General features: G+C 34.5%; 2 protein-coding genes and 1 long non-coding RNA gene across 3 annotated transcripts; all 3 read right to left on the reverse strand.

Moving 5' to 3' along the window:
* Positions 1–1,940: 1,940 nt before the first annotated feature.
* On the reverse strand, positions 1,941–9,748 carry kcnip4b (potassium voltage-gated channel interacting protein 4b). The gene is made up of 8 exons (XM_042716283.1): positions 9,484–9,748; positions 5,089–5,213; positions 4,879–4,948; positions 4,628–4,698; positions 4,314–4,421; positions 4,079–4,183; positions 3,041–3,103; positions 1,941–2,953 (listed from the first exon to the last, which is right to left on the reverse strand). Exons 1-8 carry the CDS (start codon positions 9,569–9,571, stop codon positions 2,906–2,908), a joined length of 678 nt encoding a protein of 225 aa, XP_042572217.1. The 5' UTR covers positions 9,572–9,748; the 3' UTR covers positions 1,941–2,905.
* Positions 9,749–10,345: 597 nt separating this feature from the next.
* LOC122135839 lies at positions 10,346–12,225 on the reverse strand. Its single transcript, XR_006153691.1, has 3 exons — positions 12,074–12,225; positions 11,805–11,919; positions 10,346–11,100 (listed from the first exon to the last, which is right to left on the reverse strand). It is a non-coding gene; the product is annotated as an uncharacterized LOC122135839 (long non-coding RNA).
* A 1,313-nt stretch (positions 12,226–13,538) lies between these two features.
* LOC109096720 (programmed cell death protein 4-like) lies at positions 13,539–27,235 on the reverse strand. The gene is made up of 12 exons (XM_019110358.2): positions 27,005–27,235; positions 26,767–26,840; positions 21,377–21,676; positions 20,953–21,050; positions 19,669–19,782; positions 18,687–18,908; positions 18,346–18,443; positions 17,603–17,717; positions 16,929–17,036; positions 15,984–16,094; positions 14,993–15,132; positions 13,539–14,842 (listed from the first exon to the last, which is right to left on the reverse strand). Exons 2-12 carry the CDS (start codon positions 26,810–26,812, stop codon positions 14,791–14,793), a joined length of 1,404 nt encoding a protein of 467 aa, XP_018965903.1. The 5' UTR covers positions 26,813–26,840; positions 27,005–27,235; the 3' UTR covers positions 13,539–14,790.

Genomic DNA, 27,235 nt, shown 5'->3' on the forward strand with positions numbered 1-27,235 from the left:
TACTCGTGTGCAATCTCAGACAGAAAGAAAGTCTTTAAGAAAGTTAACTTAGTCTTAAGGATACACTCTAGCCTATATTAGTACTTATAAAGTACATCTTCTGCATTAGCATATTCTACATCCCCAATACCTAAACTTAATTTACTAACTATTAATAAGCAGCAAATTAGGAGTTTATTGAGGCAAAAGTCATAGTAAATGGTTTGCTAATAGCAAGAACTGGACCTTAAAATAAAGTGGGACTGTTTCATAATTATTATGAATAATGCAAGATGCATAATTAATTCAAAAGTGAAGATCAACCCACTAGTAATTATTCAAGTATTACCAAATCTTTCAGAAGGGATTACTTATTATATTACTAATTATTTGGAACAATATTCCAAAGTGAAAAGCATGATAACTTCCTAGTAATGACAGAACTTATTGTAAGCTTTTGAGATTTTGTAAGGTTTTGGATATGAATGAATTTCCTTCTGATATATTTTTGGACCTCAAGGGGCCAGAGTTGAGACCCCCTTCAGTAAAACATAAATTAAAATGTGATTTGAAAAGCACACGGGTTTTGTTATTGTTGTCATGTAAGGTTATAAATTGGATAGTGAACAGGCTGTAAATTCTTGTGGGAAAAAAGATTGTTCAATATAATACAGAAAATCATAGTAGAATAAGTGAGAAATGGCATAATTTTAATGGAATGCCTTTGGGTAAAGTTATGGAATACTCAGAAACCAGAGGAACTTTCAAATGTGTTTTAATGCAGAATTAAAGAATCACTAGAATGAAGAGAGCAGTAATGTCCAGTGTTGGGGGGTCCGATCTTGGTGACCCTGGACCATGATTTCTGTTCCTTCATAATGTGATTTCTCCCCTGCGATTTCTCTCTGCATGCCACTGGATGAGAGTGTGTAGTGAAAACACAACTGCTATAAAATAAGAACATTTTCTTTATACTACATTATATTTGAATACTTACTTCCTCTTGTTGGAATCCTTTCATATTATTTTATGCACTAACCATCCTGTGGATGTCAAAGATTGTTATAGTCTGACTTTCCCCACTGAATTCTTGAATTACTAATGCTGAGCTGAAGAAAGAAATTGTCTCTGACAGATTAAAAATCATCAGCAATCAAAATACATACCTCAGCTGGCATTTATTATTTTATTACAAGAGAATATAACACTTACAATAAACAGTAGTAAACTGTATTAAGTGTTACATTTTGCAAATGACCACTAAAATCTTATTACTCCTCTGAGACAAGTTACATTTTTCAAATATCTAAAAAGTCACACATAAAAGTACTTTGGACTGCATTTTCATTTATATATTAACATAATTGGAATGCACCATTTGGATGCCACCATGTACTGGTACCACCTCTCATCATTTGCCAAGAACTGCATGTTTTGTACCTAAACCTTTTCAATTCCAGATCTTTCAACAGTGTCATTTCTATTGATAGAAGCAGAATGAACAAAATTACTATTATGTCCGAAGCCAATGACACTAACTACAGACCTGCCTATCTGAGAGAGAGAGAGAGAGAGAGAGAGAGAGAGAGAGAGAGAGGAGGCACTCTGGCTTAGAGGCTCTACTCTTTTTGATAATAAATATTCATACCAATTGATATTAAAATTTGTCAAGGCCTAATTCCCTTACCACTGGTATATTTTATATTCTTGACATTAAAAATAAATAAATAAAAAAAGTGAAAGTGAAAGTGACATGACATACAGCCAAGTATGGTGACCCATACTCAGAATTCATGCTCTGCATTTAAGCCATCCAAAGTGCACACACACAGCAGTGAACACACACCCGGAGCAGTGGGCAGCCATTTATGCTGGGGTGCCCAGGGAGCAGTTGGGGGTTCGTTGCCTTGCTCAAGGGCACCTCTGTCGTGGTATTGCCGGTCCGAGGCTTGAACCCACAACCTAGAGTCAAACTCTCTAACCACTAGGCCACGACATCCCAAACAACAAAATACATTTAAACTGTATTTAAACTGTCAATTAGTTAAATATATATTAAAAGTCCTATAGCATTACTAGTTAGCATTATTTAATGTTAATTATTGACTTATCAGAGATATACTATGCTATTATAAATAGTGTTACCTTGTCCATACGGTACATCCTATACAGTTTCGCTAACTACTGGAATTTCACATATGGCAATGTGTTACATCATTAAACTAAGTTTCAGTGTATTTTTGTTTCTAGTTCCCCTTAGTTTTATAGTGTCACTTTTGTTTGTTCAATAAACTTCATTCAGTCTTCTCCACAAGAGATATCACAGACTAACCACTGCCAAGAAAGAAAGAAAGAAAGAAAGAAAGAAAGAAAGAAAGAAAGAAAGAAAAGTGAAGAAAAGAAAGAAAGAAAGAAAGAAAGAAAGAAAGAAAGAAAGAAAGAAAGAAAGAAAGAAAGAACAGAAAAGACCCGTTGCCCACTTGAGTAACATGGTTCTAGCTTGACGTTGAGGAGTCATCCTAGTCTAGCATAAATTATTTATCTATTGAATTAAATATTAAAAAGTTTAGGGTTAAAGTTTCTTTGAAAATGTGTGAAAGAGTCAGTATGAAACAGCTAGGCTATGCCAAATATGAGCCAGGTCAGTAACCACAGAAGCACATTATAATACAGTAACACTGATGTTGTGTTTATAAGTAACATTGCACTTATATTTGCATCACACTAGAGTCCCAAATTTCTACCACAGTATGTATACATTCAGCAGTCAGTTCACAAAAGACAATCTGGAGCAGTCCCGAGTAGTCCAGAGCAGTCCTGAGTTGTCAAGAGCAAGAACAGCAGTACAGAAAAGCTGGCATTATAACAATGAGTATTATATATCAAGAAATGTCCAAGTGCTTAGGGTGGATTTTCTGACTAAAATCTAGACAGCATTGTCAAAAATCTTAAGAGACTGCATTATATTTTCATCCTGCAAAACAAAAGCACAGACAGTTGCATTATCATGCATATCTAGTTTAGGAAATAAAGGTTTAGATAAAGATACAATGAGCCATACTTTTTGGCAGCAGTCAATGAATTCATCAATAGTTACTACACCATCCTGGTTTATGTCCATTTTCTTAGAGGAAGAAGAAGAAGAAGAAGAAAAACAGTAATTACAATGCATTATTGCTTTTAAATGTATGAGCAAGGTGTAATCTAGTAATGCTCATTGAAACTGACTTTTGACAGAGATTTGAGAGAGGTTCTAATAAATATTTCTGCTGCAAAACCAGCCTGACCTCATTGAAAATGTCAATAATTTATAATAACATATTTAATGGTTGCTATATCTCACTACTGTTTCCAGGTGAAATGCCCGCTGCCAAAATATTTATTTTATATTTATTTATATTTTATTTATTTTATTCTAAACTGTAACCTTAATTTTAAATAACAATCTGAATCTAAAATTACAATATTTAAGGAACTCATAGTGTGCTGAATGTACTTTCTTTCAGTGTGTTTCCTGGCATTTGAAGCCATGTCTTTGATAGAAAGTAGGGCTAAATGGCACTTTACATTACATGATTAACAAAATTGTAGAACTAACATTACAGTGACATTTTTTATTATGCCCAGGTTACTGCTTTCAAGACAACCTGTGCACAATTTAAGTGTTATTTTTTTTATGAAAAAAAAAAAAAAATAGTTCACCCAAAAATTCTGTCATCATTTGCTCACCCTTATATTTGTATGACTTTCTTTCCTCTGCAAAAGATGTTTTGAAGAATGTTGGTAACTAAATAATATTGGTTACAAGCGATGTTCTTTGTTAGAACATTACTCATAATATCTTCTTTCACGTTCCACATAGAACAGACAGTCATGCAGGTTTGAAAGACATGAGGGTGAGTGATTGAACAAGTGTGATTTTTTTTGGGGTGAACTATCCCTTTAAGTGCCATATTCAAATAGGACTTCTAGCGCTACCCTGTGGACATTTCCACCTGAAAACTTCCATAATATAAAACAAAATCGTAGGTCCTACATATTTTCCAAAAATGCATGCATAGTCACTTTTCATAAACATAATAGTGCATAAAGGCATTACTTGAAAGAAAATTCTGACGTGCTGCCATAATGCCTCCTCTTTAAGTCGTGGATGGATAGATTTCCCCATCAAATCATAAATAGACTTCAATATATCTAACATTTCCTGAAAAAAAAGATCAAATACAGTATTTGCATACAAAACTTCACAGAACAAAGTTTTTTTGAAAGGAATCAAAACTCAAGATGTATTTCAGACATAATCTTGACAGCTTCAGATTAAAATGTTTTCAGACCTCTTTAGTAATCTGACCATCTTTGTTGATGTCATATAGATTGAAGGCCCAGTTCAACTTCGCTTCTGTAGTGCCTCTCAACAAAACTGAGAGATCACAAACTAACTCCTGAAAAAAATAAAATAAAGCACAGTAAAACTATTGAATAGATAAAGAATTGACATAATAAATTGTCTGAACATTCCTGCTATATTTTATATAACATTTGAAAATCATCATTTGTTGCAAATGTTTGGATGACATTCACATCGGAAAAAAACATAATTAATAAGGATATTGTATCCAAACTATCTAATTAAGTTCAAAATACTTACCTCAAAACTAAGAGAGCCATTCTTATCTTTATCAAATGCATTGAAAAGAAACTGAGCATATTTTGATGAATCTAAGAAAACAAAAGCAATAAATTATATCTGTGCAAGTAAAAGACTCCAGTGTGCAGTAAAGATAATCTGTAATTTTTATGTGATTTGCAGTTTCCTATTATGAACTTTACCAAAGATGGCATTTTATTGTTTGGTCAAACATATTTATTAATATATAGAACAAATTTAAGTGGACCAACCTCCCAGTGGGAAGAACAGAGCATAGATGTTTTTAAATGTGTCCTCATTCACAACTCCACTTGGACAATCCTAGCAAAAAAAAAAACAGGACCAGACAAGAAAGCAATATTTAAGACACTGGAATATCTCCAAAGAGAGCAGGAGGCCTACAATGACAGCATCATTTTTAATTTTTACACCCAGCAGGTGGAGTTTAACTGAACTCTCACATTCTTGATTCCTCTATAGAGTAACTGCAGCTCTTGTCTGGAGAAATGGGTCTGCAACTGCAGTTGCTCCAGATTTTCCGGGTGATACCGCACTGTTGTGCTCTCTTGTTCTTCATCCTCATTATCTACAACACAGAACACACAGCTGCCATCATTTGTATGGGCAAAACAGCTTCAGAATCAAAGAATCTGTCATTTTTTTATTTACTCTGATACATGCAGGAGTTTAGACGCATCCTCACTTGCTTACATTAATTACACAAACACTTGCCTTTTTGATGAATAATGAAAAGAGAGTGACATGTATTGATGGCTTTGTCAAGGCAATGTTTCCTTTTACACATCATTATCCGTGATTTGAGAAACTACATTATAGGGTTAAAACAGATTTGGTGTCTAAGATCTGAGACGTGTTTAACTGTTGGTATGGGGTCAATATTTGCAGCAACATGCAAGTATTTATATATGCTGTATTTTATATTGCTTTTACACCTATGTAATGACATTTTGATTAAATTTTTGTTTTGTTATTTAAAAACTCTTTGTTTTTTGTTCCTAAAAAACTATTTAGCAGGTATTATGTATGGGTCAGTTTTCACAGCATAAACAGCTTAAAGGGTCTGCAGGCCTGTTTCTGTGAATTTTATTAAATATTCACTACTGTGTCTTAGCAGGTCAGGTAACTAAAGCCACTGAGCGGTGTCTCCTTTAGGACATGCATAATACCTCTGTGCCAGAAGAACGTCATGGTGCATAGGTTGATGCTTGCAGAGAAGCACTGGTTTTCACAAGATACAGTCCCTGTGCTTAAAAAAACTTTTTATTTTTAAAATTTAATTGTCCATGCATGAGAAATATACCATATCTGAGGAAATACAGAAGACAATGAAAGAAAATAACATTGAAGATATTTCACAATTATAATCACATACTTTGATCTCCTTTAAAACATTCAGTCATATATGAACTATTTACTATTTGTAGGTCAAAATGTTCTTGTTAACCAGTTGATTTTGTATGAGGAGATTAATCCATGCTAAAATTGGAGTACTAGAATGACCCACTTAAAGATTGGTCAAGATGTTACAAGCTGCTCCTAGAACATATCTATCAAGTCACAGCACCCACCACTGTTCACTGGTCACATTTCACTGCACAGGTGGTGCTACAAATAACTAGAGCAGATTTTAGAGTTGCATTTGTCTAGTTCTAGATCTTTAATCACTTCAAAGAGAAACTTTTAATATTTAATATTTAATTTAATATGTGTTAAAGACACTGTTTAAAAAAGTGGCAACCTTCAGTTGTTACCTTAAAGAGCAATTTTATCTGATGTGCCTTAAAAATTATTATAGCCTTATAACAAAATTTGTTTTCTTAGTATAAATTAATGTTTTTTTTAAGCTGAAAGGTACATCTCTGTACCCTATTTACCCCTAAATGGTACATGCTAGTACCTTAAAGATACATATTAATACTTCAAAAGTATATATTAGTACCTTTTGAAAAGCTACCGCCTGAGTGTACATATTGGCGAATTATGCACTGGATTTTTAATAGAGCATCTCATCATTAATAGTACACCAGTTTTTTAACGAGAATTCCTCATTTTAATAGAATCCCTCAAAAGGTTAGATTGGTTTTATTTTATATAGATATGTATTGTACAAAAAGAAAATCATTTAAACTTCTAAAGGTGTTCTGTTAAACACTGCGCAGGATGTGGAAATGATGAATGTGAAATCACTGGCTTTAAATTTAATTTACATGAGAGAATAAGGTATTTCACTCTATTTTAGGACTAAGAATACAGTTGTGAGAAAACCTCAAATTAATCATTACACAAACACACACACACAAACACAAACAGTCAAAACAACATTATCAATGACAAAGACAAAACAAACAAACAAACAAAAAAAAATAGCTTCGGCTCAGATGAAAGAGTAAATTGAAAAGGAATGGTGGCTGATAGAAGAAGACTATAAAAAGGAACTATTTTAGTAATCTTTATATACAGTATATTAAAAAAATGACCCATTTTGATATCTCTTCTTTAGGGCTTAGTTTAATGTAATTTTTCCATTTATGTACATAGTGTGCCATGAGAAATGTGGTAATTGTTCTTTTCCTGTTGAGTGGCAACATGACAGTATCACTTTCATAAATGCCTTCTTTGGCCTGTTATTGGAGTAGAAAGAGGAAAAAGACTGAATGGCTTGTAGTTATTTTTTTTCTTATGATGCTTTTAAGGCAAAGCAGGTGCTGGGCAGTGAATAACCAGTAGGAAAACAATCAAATGCTTTAAATTAATCATATACTACATGTAATCTGCATGCATGAATTTCAAATAGGAATGTGTGTTCAAGCAGCAGATAAAAAAGCAGCACAAAACCTTCTCAAATGCAGAAAAAATTAAGCCAAAATCTAGAAGAAATGTGGCAGACAAAATGACCTGAAAAAGGTATCAGTGTCTGCGATACTTAATTTATGGCATTATTAAGGGATCATCACTGTCTTATGGTTGGCTATGGAATGATGGAGTGTGTAATTATATATAGTCCCACAAGGATATGAAACGCAGCCAAGGGAAAGATGAAATTAATTAGAACACTCATCCACAAAGTTAAGACCATTAATGATTAGCACTGTAATTTCAATAATAACCCATATAGGGTGTGGTAAGAAATTATATATATTATTATTTTTATTGCACCTAAATAACAGACAGTGATGAGTGAACACAAACTGTATTACCCCACACAGTCTAATTTACTACTTAAACAGTGTGTCGATAAATAATTACATTTTATGTAAGAACAGTGTAAACTGAAACATTAGCTGATGCAACTTTGGTGGATTTACATTGTGTTGTACATGCCTGCATTATTTTAAGACTAAAAGATGTTAAATATTAAGAATTTACGTTAAATGTGTAATTACACCCTTGAAGAGTCAAAGAAAAAGGGGGTGTATGAATTTATAATCACAAGACTGTCTGGAAGGAGTTACAACACCTGTTGATTAGCTTATACTATAGGTATTAATTTTATTGTGACTTTTGTAAAGTTTATCACTGCCCAATAGTAAAAATATTTTTTAAAGAGATAGATAGCCGAGTTGTACTGACAGTTGAACATTGAAAAAAAAATCCTTTGCTGCTGTTGTGGTGTTTTTCTTTTTTCTTTTCTTTCTTTTTTTTAAAATGTATAACATGATTATTGGGTTTATATTTCCTTTACTTTAGTGTGAATACTTCTTACCTGATGTCATGGTTTTTTAAAATAAAAAAATAAATTGTTGTTGTATGGAATAATTACATTAAAGATATAAGCATGGGAAACCAAAAAACAAAACAAAAACAAAAACATATAATACATGTATTCACAGTCGGACACTGATTTGAGAGAAATACCTTGTAATATAAATTATATCTTTAAAAAAAAAGAAAAGGAAAAACGTGCATCTCTATTTTAAATGCATTACATGCAATGATTTTTTTTTTTTTCAGAAAAATTTAAACAGTAAAACAACTGGATTAACCAATTGTAATTGTTACATTGATCTCCATTTTTATTCATTAATTCATTTATTCTTAAATATTAATGCATGTAGCATTGCCAAGGTCTTGCATTTGACTCCCATGCAATGCAAAAACTGATTTATAAGCTAATTTATAATATATACCTTCAGTGCAATGTCGCTTTGAATAAAAGTATCGACTAAATGCATAAATGTAAATTTAGTTCTAGCTTTGTTACAACTTCCCCATGTCAAAACTGCCCTTGGTCTGTTTGACTGGTGTAGGCTTATGGCAAAATAACACAATTAGTGAAAAACTAACTTGTGTTATGTCTTAGGACTTTTACAAAATGTTTGTTTTGTTTTGTTTTTTTTTGTTTAATTTTTTTAAACATCAACATTTTTGGTTGCTACTTAATTACATTGCGAGTAGCCTACCAAGCTAAATCAGGAATATTGCAAGGAGTGATTTTATTGAAACCCTAGGGCAACAAGGAGCCAATTCTGAATAAGAGTATATTCTCAGTAAAAGAAAAAAAAAACACCTTTTACACAATGGCACAATAAATGAAATTGGTATTGGTAATTATAGATCATAAGTCATGAATAGGCTATTGTGTGTGAAAATAGGATGATTGACTTTAATGACTTTTCAACTTAATTGTACATTAACAAACAATCTGTTATGATATTAATAGTAGGCTAATAACAGTTTATGAACAAAAGCTGAGCATGATAAAAGATGGAATGAACTTCAGGACAACAAAGCGACAGTCAAACGATGAAATGTGCCAATTAAGTTATCTTTTTAGTCTCATATCGATACCCTAAATAATATTCAGAAAGAGCCAGTTACAAACTGGTTGACTTTACCTGAGTTCAGAGTTCCTGTGATTAATCGAGTAATATGCTGAGTAAATTTGATCAGCTGACGCTTGCATCGCCGCCGTCGGCTGCTCATTTTCAATTACAGAGAAGGAATGGATTCAAAAGCAAGTCCTATGGTTTATTCCAATGGGTTTATTCCAATGTTCTGTCAGTTTGAATTTTGCTGGTTTCAGATTCCTGTCAGGTACACGGATGAACAGTGACTCCGAAAGGTGTAAATGCGCGTCAGCGTTACAAACACCTGGGAGCGAATCAGTTTCCACTCTCTCTCTCTCTCTCTCTCTCTCTCTCTCTCTCTCTCTCTCTCTCTCTCACACACACACACACACACACACATGCACACATACCTCTATACATCATGGAGTTCTCTGACTTTCTATAATGTTTTGGTGTCTCTCCACGTCAGATCATTTAGTGATAGGCTATATATGTAATAGCCTACTTCGTTATTTTTATACAAATAAGAGAAATAAAAATCTGTATACAACACAATACCATACAATTAAGAAATAAAACAAAAGTCAATAATAGGCCAACCATTGGTTTATAGAGGAAAAAAAACACATTACTTTTCTAACACAGTGTGATTCTTTATTGATGGCTATACCTTCAATATGTTGTTTAATAAAATTACAATCAGACATTGTGTAACTCAAGTAATTTAGTCCAAGGAGGGAATTTTGAAAGAGGGCAGGAGGTGATGTTCTGGTTCACCATAGACAGCAGAACTTATTCTCAAACTGAATAAATGAGTCGACAGCTGGAGAGTTTACTGTAGTCACGTTCTTCCCTGTTACTGACATCCCAATGATTAACAGCTTGTTTCTACCAAAGGTATCATCTTATTTGGGGGTCCTTGGCATAAGAATCTTGGGAGAAAAATAAAACTGAGTAAAGAATCACTATAACAGCTCTGTTTAATGGGGGGATGGGTGGGGGGGAGGAGTACAAATACTTTGCCCCAATGACAGCTTTTTTTCTGATCGAGTGCAGGTCTGATAACTGTAAAACTGAAGGCATTGACAGAACACAATACCAAGTAAAGAAACATTTAACAGAAATGTCCTTTAATTTTAGTATAATCGTATCCCATTAATATAAATATGAATTTGCAACACGACAGAAATGACAAAAATTACATTAAAAAAAAAAAAATTATAGGTCTATCGCAATGGTGCCCTCTGGTGGTATGAGGTACTTCATGTAATATCATACCTTGAGCGTGTCTGCTGCAATACACGTAATGAAAATGTAAAAGTGAATGTATGGACGTTTTTGTAATGCTTGGGAATTCTCAAGGAACACTACAGTTTAGGGTTTTTTAAGGTTTAGGTGGTCTTAAGGATTATTAAAATGAGAACAAAGAAAATGAAGAAAATAAAAACAAAGTAATTTATTGTAGTGATAAATTCTTCCTGATAAGTCAAGAACACTGAATGTATGCATATAACATTCAAGTAACTTTTACTTTGCATTTTTGTGAACATACAGAGTATACTACAGAGTCAGTTTGTAGTATACAGCATGAGTAAGGAAGCCATAAGATTCAGTAAACTGGAACTCAGGAAACTTGAAGATGATTCTTTAGATTCTTCAGGCAAGCTTTTAACAGAAAGAGAAATTTCAGATTAGTATATTTATTTTAAATGTGCTCAGTTTATCACAGTTTAGTATTTTATACAATCAAACACATCTTTACTGCTCTGTCTCACTGCTGCAGTTGGAAGAACTTTGAAAGTGAGAATTTGTTAAGATGATTTCTTTAAAATGATCATTACTAATTAAGTCTTCATGCCCATAACTGTAAAAACTTCAGTGGGTGATGTTAGCAGATCAATTTCCTCTGAAATACATCCATAATCTTCAAAGCGGATCACAGAACAAGAAGTGATGTTGAAAACAGTCCCATTGTTATCACTGAGACTTGCTTCTATTGCATCAATATAGTGCAGGTTTGTTGGAAAAACAACTCTCAAAATTCCCTTTCTCCCTGATCTTGGTGTTATATTCATTCCCTGTACCAGAGTACACTGTAAGACAATTGTTTTTGCCTATGAGTTGCAAGGCATCTGTCAGCAGGAAGAAAATAGATTTGAAAGGAAACTCATCTCAGTAAGTTGAACTGCCCATGCTAGTCTAAACAAACTTCTTGAATCTTTCATGAAATTTAGGACTAGCTTCTGCATAGCTCTGCACTGCAGCCATGTGCTCCGGTGTACCCCATGGAATGGTCTTGCTGCATGCTACATTACCTTTCCACATAATTTTAAAATCTGGATTATTATTAAGCTCTGTCTGCAGCAGACCTCCACTTTTTGTGACCATTTGCAGCATTTCTTTCCGACAATTCTGGAACGAGTAATCAGCAGCTTCAGGAAACATGCCCATCTGTATCGCTTCTTCAGTTATCTGCACAACCATCTGAAAGCAAAATTAAGAATCACAGCAGAAATTTTGGAGAGAGAAAAAAAGTCTTCTAAGCTTCACAAAATGTGATTTTGACAGAAAATTTGTGATTTTGACAATTCTCTACGTTAAACAGTACAAAGTAGTGATGATACATGTGAGAGCTTACAGTGTATAAGAGCCCCAGGATAACCGCAGGAAACCACAAACTTCCCATTGTATTATTTGGCATATGTGCACAAGTCTGGACAAAGACAAAAACATGGACAACAGGCTAAAAATAAAGTTGGTGAATACATGCCTACCAAACAAATAAGAATGGAGAGAGAGAGAGAGAGAGAGAGAGAGAGAGAGATCGATGGATGGACGGACGGACGGACGGACACAGACAGACAGCTAGATAGATAGATAGATAGATAGATAGATAGATAGATAGATAGATAGATAGATAGATAGATAGATAGATAGATGCCTAAAGCCAGTGTTTAAAAAAGTTGTGTTCTCATATTGGAATCAAAACTAGTCATGTTGAAAAATGATACAGAACAACAACCAGTCTAAATTGCCATCCTATACAAAAAAAAAAAGAAAGAAAGAAAGAAAAAAAAAAACAATGACATATGGCACCATAATCTACTGTAGGCAATGGTTCACAAATTGTCTTTTTTTGACCCTTTTTTTTTTATGTTACCAAGAGCTTGTAACACTTGAAATGAAAAACTTAAAATCGCATCATATGACTGCTTTAACTACAAACCATACAGGACAGTAGATTACCTTCGGTGGACTTACATTTGAAAATGGTCTGTTTTAAAACACATTCTGATGTTTATTCATGTTCATTTCGTGCTCTAAGTAAATATGACGCTTGGTTCATGTGGTGGAACTGAGACAATACAGCAATCTCTCACGACACATAAAGAGCAACAAAACTGTATTGTTTTAATTTCTTTTAAAATTACAAAATTTGAAAGCTGTGAGTCCTAAGACCTTGTTTCATACCAGAAGTAACCTGATCTGTCTTGTCTGTCTGCACGTTGTCATTTTCCTCTTTGCTCTGCAATGTATTTTTCACATGATATAGTGTGAGAACTGTTTGTCAGGGATGGCAACAGTCACTAGGGAGGGCGGGTCTTTGCGAATGGTCAATTAATGGTGTGTAGCCTACATAAGTTACATACAGTGTTGTAACAGCATTATAAGTAACATGAGTTATGCAATCAGATTACGTTAACTAGTAATGTAACGCATTACTTTTTAATTAAGAATTGATTTTTCAAAAAAATACTCATCTGAAACTGAAAATCCCAAGATCAGCAGTCTTTCCACTTTCATTCAAAGGTTGCAGTTTGTGGTTTCAAAAAAAAAAAAAAAAAAAAGGAAATCCTTCCTAAAAAAAGATTCAGGCTGCCTTCCACATTGTTTCAAATGTAGCAGTTTGTTGTTTTGGGTAGGGGATTTGATCCTGTCCATCTACCGTAAGTCACTGTGCCCCTCACCCCTGGTAAGCACTCCACCACCCTGCTGGCATGTCTCTTCATAAAAACTGGCTTTCAAAAATGACTATATCAATTTCCGGAGGGAAAACAAATACAATAAAATAAAAATAATAAACTCACACAAAGAAACATGAATATGAGCATTATGAATTTTTTATTGAAATTAGTGTCAAAATGTATTTAATGCTGGAACTCAGGAAATGCTGGTTGACAAAATGTTTTTGCTTTGAAAAAGTGTCCCATCAACAAACAGATACAAAGACTGATTCCACGTACAAAAGTACTTTTGGTTAAATTTAGCAATTTCTTCCCATCATATAATTGAAACCACAAGTGTTGATTGAAACTGGTGGAAATTTGCTGCAAAGTTTACCACTTCAAAAATGATACATGTACATTTTTTTTTAAATAATTGACTCTGCACTGACACAATTTAACCAGTTTTCCTTGTCCAAATAAACAAAAGAACTGAAAATTAAAATGATTGTTCTGAACATTACCTTCAAACAGAGAGGGTACAAAACTTTTGAGCTGCTATGAAAATGGGAGACTGTAGTCTCACAGGCATCAGCCTGACTGAGAGGTGATGATGCTCTCTCCTCCATTCTTTGGCAGCTAAAACATACAAAGGTTATTCTTGATGTCAAAATTAGCCACAAACTCATTAGAATTAAAATTGTTTTTATCATGCATTAGGTACAAATCATGAATAACTGAAAAAAGAGACTGTATGTAATTAACCAAGCAATGTCCCAGAACTGTGAATTTGTAAAAGTGGGTTTCCTTACGCAGGAATAAGACAAATTTGAAGATAAACATGCAATAAAATAAAAACCAATAGAGGCGACCCCAATCACTTCATAAAATATTGTATTTTGGCCTAACAGTTTGATTAAACACTTCATTTTGGTAGCACAATTTATTTCATACATTAGTTTACGTGCTCCATATTTTATGCATTGCATTGCAAAGAAAAGCAAAACATTGAGAGACCACTGTGAGCACTAACAAGTGAACACTTATGAACAAAAATAAAAAATAAAAAAAACAACTTAAGCTGAAACAAGCAACATTAATCCCTCAACCCAAACTGTATTTCATGGCCATCTGAAGCTGCTGATTTCCCCACTTCTTTCTTTCGCTGCAGCGCTTACACTGCATACAATCGCAAATAAATTCACAAACAAAAGGAAACAAAGCCTGTAATAGAGGAGAGAACAGCATTTCTCAGTTGTCACTCTTTTACAAGATGATATGGTTTCTGAGGCTGAAAATTTCTGTGTACTCAGAGGATGAGCAATGAAGACAGTGAGGACAGATTCCCAGGGAAGTGCAGGAGATCCCAGCCTGCTCGTCATCAGGGCCTGCCGGAGCTCTCCCGAATCTTCTAGCTTTTCACAAGCCCTCCGTCGCCCTCACTCACAAAGCGCTTACGCCCCCTAATGGCCACAAGAACATGTTATAATGCTAGTGTTTACAGGAAAAGAACTACCATTACATAGCTGACAGTAATAAAATGTACAATTTATATTCTTCAGTCTTTTCATATGACGGAAAACCGGTTAACAGGGAAGACACAAGTCTCTGACCTGGTTGGACAGGAATCTCTCAGCTGCTTAGTGATCACTGAATCTTGGTAACAAAGGTCCACAAAGGTTTCCATAATGGAGTGTGCATGAGGTACATCCAGGCTGATCTCTGCCAGCTCGTCATATACACGCTGGAAGCCCTGTGTTAAACATGCAAACCCATTAATCGTCTCACAAACAGTGTCACTGTTCAAAAGATTTTGCCAACCATGTCAAAGCAATTACATGTTTAATCTGGCCAAATTTTGTATTGAATTATGTTGAATTCAATTACTGATTTGAAAGCCATTGTTATGAACAGAAAGCTTTAAAACCAGTTCATTAAAATTATGGAAATTAATGAATGAATGAACAACACTTCCTCGCTACAGGGTTGCCCTTTTGTTTCTTGTTCACAATCACAAAAATAATGGCTTTTAGATTGTCCTCTGTAGGGTTCCAACCTGCAAACTTTTAATTACCAAGTCAAGTTGTATGTCAATAGACAATCGTCACTGAGAAACTTCTGCTGATGTTACAAGTAAACTGTTTTGAATACAAGTATGGTTCAAAGATTAACAGATGCAAATCTGGTGATGACCGGAAAAACTACCTTTGTAGTCATCTGGTGTTGACTAGAAAAGGTAGTAGATATAAATCTCCATCCACTATCACCTTTTGTGTTTCATACAAATTTGGATGTCAGTGGGTGTAACCCCCATTATACTAACACTACAGAGCCATCTGTTAGTTAATAATAAAAAAATAAATAACAACAACAATCAAAGTCTGCATTAAATGGAAATTCAAATATTTTCTAAATGCATTTAAATGTAAACAATTCATCCATGCATGGGTTTCATTTTCTTTTTAAATGTTCTGACCTTGAATTTTTAAACTCTTCAGCTTTCTTTTAATAGACTTAAAAATTGCATTCAGATCTGCCTCCATCCAATCAACAACCAATTAACTGAATCAAGTCACTGCCTTAGATTTTTAGATTAGTACAAACCCTGTTCATTTGGTCCAGAGTGATTAGGCCGGTTTGCCAGAATGCCTTGAGAAGTTTGACCATCATCTGTAAGGCTGTGTCACCTGTAGACTCCAGTGCCATAACCACAGCCTACATCAACCAGAAACAGATAAGAGAAACAAGAAAAATAGTTGGAAGTTGGAAGAGGAAATGAGGAAAAGCAAGTCCTTGTACAACCTGACAATGCACTTTATCATCAAAGAAAATGTTGAAAATGTGCTGGTCCAACAAGAGACTTATTACTTGTGTGAGGGAAAGTGCATATTACTGCACTATTTGTTGTAATGGGCAAAACTAGGGCTGGGCAAAAAATCAAATGCGATTTTAATGCTCATCTCATCATTAAAGCTACTCCTGTGATAAGTAGTTAATCTCAAGCACGTGCATTCAGATCAGAGTATGTGAGCGGAGTGGAGCGGCAAAAATTTCCCCTCCGCGATTTTAATAATCACTCCGCTCCCAGTAAATGTAAATGCTGCTCCGGGTTCACTGACAAGCTACACAAAATCCCGTTCAAAATCAGCAATGAATCGCCAGCGATTTTGAACGTAATTTTGTGTAGCTTGTCAGTGAACTACGGCTCTCCCATAGCGGCATTTACATTTACTGGGAGCGGAGTGATTATTAAATGCTCAGAGCGCGGAGGGGAAATTGTTGCACATGCAGGAGATTACCTACTTATCACAGGAGCGGCTTTACTGACGAGATGTGCGTGAAAATCACATTCGTTTTTTTGCCCAGCCCTAGGCAAAACCAAGATGCAATGATTGTTATACTGATATTTCCAAGTCAGTAGACTTGATGGTAAAACACCATTTTATAAAAAGAAACAGTGAAATCTGTTTCTCTTTAAAAATCATTATTCTTTTTAAATTCTACATGACATAACTACTTTACATGCTCTTCACACTTCAAACTTCATACCTCATAGACCAGTTCATGATGAAAGTGTGGCACTTCTAGATCTCGCAGACAGTGCTCAGCCTCAGAGAGCTCACCTGACACCAAGTACTCCTTTAGTAATAGGTTCATCTGTAAAACAAACAGCAACATAATATATGGGCAGCAAATAAGTGGCAGGATCAGAAATGTGAGAAAGGGTTTCTATTGCACCAACCCAATTTTTGGCAGCATGTATATATATATACACACACATACATGTATATATATAAATGAGTTAACTATGTTTTATTTTATGTATTATTAGGTTTTGTTTTGGGTTATTTATGTTTTGCTCTATGACAGTTTGTACTTCGAGAAACAAGTGAATGAATTAATAAACACCTTTACATGAAAATGCATTCATTGACTGACTGATGGATTCTATACTCCTATCTTATACTTTTCTATTCTATAGTTTATTCAATGATAATTCAACAACATGTAAAATAGATATTTTTTTAGACCTGGATAGAGTTGTTTTAACACGTTATTATTAACTGTTAATTAATTCAATAATCTGTCAACAAATAGGATTATATAAAATATTCAAGTGTCATAATTTTATATCAAGGGTTAAATATATAATATAATATAATACAACATAATAATAATTTGCAGTATTAACAAGCACAAGTAATAATACAAGGATACCTCACCTCTTTGATGAGATGTTTGACAGGCCTCTGGCCGCCACCAACTCCCCACACATTATCAAGCCGCATGATTTTCGTTTTCATAGAGAGAAGAACTGATGCTCTGTCCAGTGCAGCTCTAATAGTCATGAGGGCATGAACAAATGAGCAGGGAATAGCATAAAGGGTAAGGCAGCAAGTCAGAAGCAGATAATGCAGGAAAAAAAAATGCGCAGCTCATTTTGTCTGATTTCACATCTCAAACAAAAGGAACTGCATATTTAATCTAGAACCCCAAGTAGGGTGGGAAATTACCCTCGCTGCCTCTATGCTTTTTTTTTTTCTTTTCAGACTTTTTGATTTTATTTTGAACATGTTAAAATAATATGATATAACCTGCTATAGTGAATGGCAAACATTATTCCACTTATTCCATCTGTGCTACTTCTAGGAAAGACGAAATGCTACTTCTACAAACATGTATTATTGCAACAATGATGACCAATCAGAGACAGTTCACCATAGCTACTGACAGATAAGGCCAAATTACCTGCCAATACTTTGACAACTGGCTGGTGGCAGGTGGTAAATTCCCACCGCAATTCCCATTCTGACCCAGAATAAAACTTTCATTGTGACTCTCTCTTTTTAAATAAAATTGGTCTTCAAACTTAAACAAATTCTAATCAGAAACTGGACACAAAAATGCTGGTTAATATCCAAGCATATAAGCCAATATAAGACTGTCAAAGCAACATCAAGCTCACCTGGCATGGTCACAATCTACTTTGCCTTTGTAACAGTCAAGGAAACTCATGGGTAAAGCGTGGTCGGCAATGGCTCGTGCAATAAATTGACCAAGCATCTGAGGAAAGGAAAGGAACCAGGTAATACAGGGAATGTAGTTCACATTCAAATATAGTATATACCCTTTCATTCCATTTAAAAGAGAGGCTAGGCTAATCTTTAAAAAACACTTTTTGTGGTCTATTGCGTTCCCCAGTCATGCATATTTGGAGCAACATGAGGGTGAATAAACAGAACTGTTTCATTTAATTTTTTACATTGTCGATTTTACAGTATAATTGGGTTTACTGTATGACACAACCTGTGGGGCCTCCGGTGTATCCAGGATGAGGTCTGGCAGCTCTTTAAGCATTTTGTCAAATGCACGTGACATGTCCTTCTCAGAGAGCACCTTTCCAGACAAGTCGGAGAGGAGACGAGATGTGAGCTCCCTGTGGCTGGCCTTGCCTTCCAGAGAAAGAGACACAGCCAGAGAGGAGAACTCATATTTATGATGGCCCAAATTCAGCTCTCTGAGCAGCATCTACCAGACAAAGGAGGAAATGGAGATAAGTTTAGATCAATAGTTGACATAAACAATAGAAAACTGTGGAAAATAGCTGGGATGTGAATTCAAAATTCTGATGAGTATTTAAAATACTGTATACTCCACCAATTGTGAGGTAAGAGTGATGCAGAAATATAGTGGTTCACAACCTTTTTAACTTCAGGGCCCCCTTAAAAATTATAGGATTCCAGACATTTAAAGATATCTGAATGTTCTTCAGGAAACCCGCTACTTTTGACCCTTTTAACTTTCATGATTTTTTTTTCCAGTCGTTACTTTTAAACACAATTTCTACATGATAAATTATTTTAGAGCTTGGCTTAACTGTAAAATGTAGTTTTAAAAAACACTGTCCATGGAGTTTAAAGATTTTATTACATTTATATGACTTTTCCCTCTCTAGAAATCACACCTTAAATTAGGCTTCCTCATATATCTTAGTTGTCCAAGATAGTGTGAACCCTGGATCTTCAAATAAGAAGAAAACAGACTGTGTGAACTGAAAATAGAAATTAACCTGATTTAGAAAATCACTTGTTTAAGCTTATTTTAATGTTTTTTTTAATGCCCCCTACTATGCTCCAGCTTTCTGTTTGTGAACCACTATGCTAACAGTAAACAATTCATAGATATGGAATGTTAAGCACACATTGTATCCAACATTTTCTCCTCTACATTACACTGAAACAATGGTTCTGTTAATTGGCATCTGGCTTTGTGATGAACTACAGCTCACCTCCACTTCTTTGGTGTCTCCATGCTCAAAGTATTCCTGCACAATGGGGTTGATGGTCTTCTCGAGTTCTCTCTCGTCCAGCTCTGGTACTACTGTGGCATATATAGTGTCTCCCTGATATACAAATTAGAGTCTCACACTAGAAAAAACACCTTTACTGTACATAAGGGGATAAAAAAAATGAGGAAAGAAGTATATACTAAATAATAAAAATAACACTGATTAAATCATGCATCTGGCCTCACAGAGCTTTCAAGGAAACAAAACAATGCTACAAGCATTTGCTTTTTAATTTGTGCACCAATTAATATCACTGCAATATTCAAATAGCATGCTTGCCAGAACTACTTTTAGCTCACATCCCACTCAGCTGAAGAGGAGAAACACTAATTATTTCAAAAAGGCAAATGGGTTTTCTAATGGACATCTCTTTAAGAAATACTTCACACTACCTTATTTACTTACACTCATGCCAATCACACCTCATTAGTGGTTGTGTCAATGTCATGATGCAAGAATCAGTGATGTTTAATGCTACTGACATGTCGCTATATTTGATTTGGGACCTGTGAACATGAGTTCTAAATACACATCCATGTGTATTTATATATATATATATTTATATATATATATATATATATATATATATATATATATATATATTTTTTTTTTTTTTTTTTTATATTTTATTAATAAACATAAATTGTCATTTAAAAGTGCTAAACTTGGTGATCCTGTCTGTTGTAATGTTTTTTTTTTTTTTTTTTATAAAATGTAATTTAGTTATATTATAGATATTTTATTTAAACTATAATCATGACACTTGCACTAACCACACCTGGGACTAATTAAACTCTATAAAAAACAGGAGCCTCAAATCATTTTTACTGCATTTTGTTCAAACTTCTTGCAAGTTCACTCACTTTGGACTCGAACCTCACTTAAGGGGTCCTATTATGCTTTCTCACTTATTGTGTAATGTTGCTGTTTGAGCATAAAAAAGATGTGCAATGTTACAATCCTCTCATTTACAAACATTCTCAGAGTATGAATCAGGCTTCAAAATCCTGAAGAATGCCATGAGGGTGAGGAACTATCCTTCTGAACTATTATCTCCAGTCCTAAATGTGTTAACTGACATTGTTGATTTAAACAATACATGAACTATTGCACATATTGTAACACTTTCCATTTATAACCCATAAATAATACATCTGCCATAAAGTGAGTTACACTAGTATTCTTCATGTAACCTGTAAAACTGAAATGTAGGTATACACTTACTTGTGAAGATTCATCATAGTTGGGGTCCTTAGCATCAGGTTCCTCCACCTCATATACCATACCCGCTGCTCCCCACACACCTTTACCACCCGCTCCACCTATACATAAGAGCAATCAGTGTAAAACACTAGAAGAAAGCCAAGAGTAAAAAGTAGAGAGACCTTGAACAATAAACATCTATCCGATAGTCAACACAGTATAAGTGGTGCCTGTTATATCGCTTATCTTATTTTTTGGTTTGCATCCATTATAATAAAACACACAATCGAATTAGAAAAAAGTAACTTTCATTTGTAAATCAAAATAAAAAAAAAAAAGAATTATGCAATAAAACATTTTGGACGATTTTGCAGCTAAAATAAATATCGCAATTGTAAGATTCATATCACGCACTTGAAAAACAATTCATATTTCACAATCTTACCTTTTTTGGGCAGTCCCCGACCTTTTCCAGTCCGTGACTTTCTGTCATTTACAGCGTTTTTGCCCTTGGGGCTGTGTGGATCGGTAGAAAGCTCTCCTGAAACCGAATCAGAGATTGATTCCCGGTTGGAATCCCGGGATGACGACTTGCGCAGGCGCCGCTTAGCCTTAGCTTTCAGTCTGGCCTCATGCAGGGCCTTCTCCTGAGGGGTCCAGTTCCCGTTCACCTCCAACTCATTCAGATCGTCACTGCCATAAGACTCATCCTCCTCACCCTTCCCTTGCTCAAGTGAGAACACGCCTGAACAAGACCGAATGGACAACTATTTAGATAAATGGCCAAGCATACGTTACCAGCTAAACACCATAGACATCTGCTTTCTTCGCTGTATTTCACAGTACTTCTCATGTAGTTTACATTTTGAACTTGCAAAAGTGTAACGTAAATACGGTTACATTTACCAGGGTTTCTGCAGGTTTTATGTTTGTTTGTTTGTTTATTTCTCTCTTAACACCAATCCAGCATCTATGGCTATATTCATGGCGTGAACCAGTTAATTCATATACAAGTCGGTCCATACACAATGCTCATCTTTACACACACATCCTGGGACAATTTAAATTTTTCAATTATGTTGCTGGCTGTGGGAGGAAACCGGAGCACCCAGCGTAAACCCACGCAGACACAGGCAGAACATGGAAACTCCACACAGAAAAGCCTCCTGTCCTGCAGGTTTTATGAAAGCAAGTTAAAGAGAGAAACTCTGCTCCCAACCACTTGAATATGGAAAGAACCTTTATTGTACCTTCTCATAACACTGTAAAATTTAATTAAAAAAAAAAAAATCTGATTATCTTTCTCAGGAAAATCAACTTAATTTGTTTTCCCTTTAAATTGAATTTACATACACAATTTACAGATATGTGTTCTTGTTTTAAGCACACACTCACTTAATTTTGTAACTTCATACCTTCATTTTGCATCTCAAGTAAATGTATCTTGATTTAAGATGGTTTGTTTGTATATTTGAATTGGAAAACAAGACAGAAACACTAAAGAAGATATTAATTTTTTGCAGTGAAAGCAACACTCAGTGACAATTTTATGAATTTCAGATTTTCTACTAAGATTTACGACTCGTAGAAAACCTGTTCATGACAAATTGCTTGTGAATTTCCTCATTTATTAAGTTGCTTCACATAACAAATGTGCATGGTAAAAGAACAAATAAATAAGAAACAGAAGTACAAATAAACAAATAAGACTTATGAAAAATACAAGACCAAAAATGTTCAATTGACCATTTACCATTTCAATTTTATGTCAAAAGGTAAGTTTCAGACATCACATAGCAGGCATACCACTTTAACTAAACATTAACAAAACAAATACTGACATTTTAAATTGTATTATAAAGGATTAGAACATTTCCAAAAGAACATTTCATTACGGAGAAATATTTGTTTTTCCAGCACACCTGGTCAGGTTTCACATTCACATCAGATAAACCTTGAAAAAGAATCACCTAAAATAATAATAAAATACATGAATTAAAACTATGATAGAATATAAATAATATTAAAATAGCACTGCTGTTTATAACATAAAAGGTGATGAGTCCACTTTTAGTTCAAGGTCTCAATCAAGCTACAAATATAAGCTGAGGTTCATCCCACAATAGGCTATACATTTATTAAATCACACTCTACTCAGTTGTAAAGAGACAGACTCAAAAATGACAATGCATACAGGTCTGTAATAATGTTAGGATGTAAACCCCAACAATTTTATCTCTGCTTTCACAAGATTACAGAAGGATAACTAAAGGCAGTAGCACAGAAGGCAGAAAAGCTGACGTTGCTTATTTCGGTGCCTTGCTGGTGCTCTTGCCAAGCATTTCTACATATAGCAGTGTACAGTTCGCATGGGTGGGGTGGGGGTGACACGTTCACAGGAGAAAGTAGGAGTAGGAGTGAACTACATGGTAATAAATACTCTCGTCCTAAATACTAGCTACAGTCAGACGAGAAACCACACTGTAGCTACTACAGTGTTTAAATCTGCATAAGCGCCAGGAACAGCAACACAAAATACACGCCAAAACAGAAATGTTGCAGAAATATCCACTAAAAGTTTTTTGATATTGATCAGACCTCTGGAGCTCTGTATTACAGCAAAAAAAAAAAAAAAGCGTGTCTCAATAACAACCCTATTGTTTTGTTTTGAGTACTAAGTGGGAAAAGAGGAGGTGTGGTGGGTGTGTTTAACAAGCGGTTTAACTGTCAATAAGGAGAATTTGCTGTGATAAAAGTAAAAGTCTTATCTGTTTTTGTCAACTATGGCATATAGGGGTGGAACGGTACACAGATGTCAAGGTTCGGTATGTATCTCGGTTCAGTGGTTACAGTTCGATACGATTTCTGTACAACAACAAAAAATCTTCTATGCTCTGTTTCTTTTCTTTTTGAACAGACAGCATACAAATTACAATTATTTCCACCCAGATGTGAAAATACTAAATATTATTACATTGTTAAATATATATAATCTATCGTAGCCTATATATGCTGAGTTTCAGTTAATTTTTGTGACAGGCTTAATTTGTTCACAGAAAGGAAACTCAAATAGCAAAAAACGACATCCTATTTGTTTTCTTTATTTTACAAAAGCACAATGTTTTGTTTTCACTGTGAATGTAAAAATAAATAAAAGCATAAAAGCGGACCTTTATACAGTGATGCATTATTAATAAGACAATAAGTGTTTAAAGTTGATTCTGCTGGTATAAGGAAACAGTTGAAGTGATCGCAGCGGCACACACAAAACACATCAGTTACAGCATTGCTAACTTGAAACCACAGTTGGTACTTTAAAATAAGATACAGTGAACCAAACATCAGCACGCCCGCCTCTGTGTCACCGTTGGAACTGAAGTACAAAGCTTATAATTTACATAATAAATAATAGTTTAGCATTCAGATACTTTAAATCACAGATATGGAAATATTATGGAATATTTGGATGTGTGCCGAATGAGAGAGGTAGGATACACGAACACAAAGTTGAGTGCACAAGCCTTTAAAGTATACTACTTTGCCAGTCTGTGAGAGACGCATTCAGAGCCAGCACATGGTCACTGTCTAGTGGGCTTTGTTTTCAAGTACGGCATTTGCTGTTCTTCTGCTGGCGGCCAGTTATCAAACAGTGTTGCATTGCTGCAGGCGCCCCCTTCTGGATTGGGGGTGTACTGCCTGTATTCATTGTAAGGCCTCATGCACTGAACAGAGATGTCCGTACCATGACAGTTCTGTACGAATACATGTATCGTTCCACCCCTAATGGCATATTCACTTTTGACATATTCTGGGGGTGTACACTAGACCCACCTTACAACAACACATCCAGTCTGTAGTGCAAATGTGTCTTGCAAGCCATGAAAAAACAGAATACATGAAAAAACAGGGATCCGCAAATAGGCAGGTATTCATATGTATGGGGTCAATAATATCTAATTTGTTTGTTGCATGCAAAATTAAAACCTGGCCAAATTCAATTTGAAAATTGTATATGAAAAGTACATGTCTTAAGTGTGTCTGACAACTATTTTTTTTCCTCCAGTATTCTATGTGGTGACAAGATATATTGCTAGAATTATGCAACAAATATACACACATATGTTTTATGAGAGGTATTGTTTCACACTTATGTGACTACTATCTGATTGCAACTGACAAAATTACTTTTACTATTTGCTGCAAAATTGCAGGGGAAAAAACTGCTAAATAATCACAAAATCATAGAGACAAAATATATCTCAAAATGTATGCAAATAACAAATTTGCTTAATTTACATTAACATTTTTTGGGGAAGTGTAAATACATCAACCCCAATGAAAAGTGTCATATTAGAATATTTATTTACTATTTTTTGTTCATTGTAATGTACGCCTGCTATTCATCAAACTAATCAAACTGAATCCAATCCAGTAAAGAGAAGGACTGAAAACACAATCATTAAAATGAGCTCTTGTAGTATGTGTCAATCTACTGTGTTTATTTAAATACAAAACAGAATGTGAATGCAAAACAGTGACAATGCAAAAGTTTAAATAGACCAAGTGACAAAATACTAAAATCTGTAGGTTTTTGTTTTGTTTGTTTGTTTTTGTTAAAATTGTAAGATTTCCAAAACTTCTAACATTTTAATTTTTAAACAATTTCTTTTGTTTACACATAATACTTTTGAATATAATTACACAAATATTAAAAACCGAATAAATAAACACGCAGGTCCATTATGATTCATATGCTAAAGTCAGCTATCAGATAAGAGAAATTAAATGAAGCCAAGTTCTGTGTGCAATCAAAAAAACCAAGTCACATGACTGTAAAATTACTAGACCAGCTCAATAAACAAGTCATACAGGAAGACTGTGGTAAGTACTTTCAATAATAGTACTTTATCATGGATTTCTATTTGAGTTCCTTGTGCAGCGCAGCCAAAATAAGAAGATACATATCTGAATTCAAATACCTTTATTATTTTATATTCATCTCTTTTTTATGTATATGCATTAATAGTCATGTAATATCTGCATGTTCGTAGCTTACAGGAAATTGTGTTTCTGATTTTCTGTATTTTATATTCTTACACTTTTTTCCATTATCTATAACTGTGATCTGCACCTCTGCACTTAATGTATTTCTGAAAGGCAATCTACAAAACACGTATTCAAACTCACGTGGAAGGAAAAACATCCGGGTATCTCAGCAAGGGGGCGTAGTGTTAAATATTGTAGCAAATTTTTAACAAAGACATTTAATGATTTTATTGTTTACAAGATCAAATATAAATAGATTTGGCTAGAAAAGAAGTGTCACAACTTGCCATTTAATAATGGTTTGTTCTTAAGCCAATCTGGCAGCAAATATCACAATTGTTCATGCTAACGTTAGCTCCTTGCGTTTAACGATCTTTTGGAATTAAAATGTAGAGTTTACATTATAAACGACAGTAAATTTGTGTTAAATATACGGGGGGAAATGTTTGGTCGCTTTATTTGTAAAATTCTAAAAGAGAAATTAAAATAACTTCCGAAAAAAAAGTTTTGCATTAAAATGTTAGCTTGTCTTTATGCTCTCAAAATAACATCCACTGAAATCCTGGTGTTAATGCAGTAATGCACCGTTTATTTTTCTAAGAGTTTACCACATATGCGATAAACAAGCCTTCTGCCAGAGCACATGGTGGAACATAGGCAACTAACGCCTATGTCGTCTGCAAAATCGACATGGTAAAAGACCCACTACAATATGCACTAATAAGCTAAATGCAAGCTAAATGCATTAATGCGCAGTTTTTAGTACAACCAGAGGTTTAATGTCCGTACCATCGTTTTGAGGGCCAGTGGTCCATGCTTCAATCTCAGTCGCCATTATACGCTTGTTTACCGTCCTCCTAAGCCTGCAGATCACGGAAACAAGTAGTAACCACATCAATATCAAACGTGCAAAATCACGTGCTTTCCATAAGCAACAAAAAAACCATAGTATTTGATCTGAAGAAGTGATGTGACCGTTTCAATTTACGTTACGCTTTAGTCGTAAATGCATTGAGCTTCGCCTCACCTTAAATTGAAGGCTCGATTGTCACTTAAAATCTAGCAGTAGGATTACTGGTAATGTAAACAGTCCTTGAGTGAGGAAAACGAGAAGGTCCGCCAAAAATATCTTGTTTAATTATTTAAGTCAAAAAGATTTACAAAAAAATATATTTTGCATTAGCAGTACAGCACGCACATTGCAGAGACGGAGCAATAACATGGACAGTGTTTTCAACTTGAGACAGCTCATAGCACG

The sequence above is a fragment of the Cyprinus carpio genome, chromosome B1, assembly GCF_018340385.1.
Source record: "Cyprinus carpio isolate SPL01 chromosome B1, ASM1834038v1, whole genome shotgun sequence".
Classification (NCBI taxonomy): domain Eukaryota; kingdom Metazoa; phylum Chordata; class Actinopteri; order Cypriniformes; family Cyprinidae; genus Cyprinus; species Cyprinus carpio.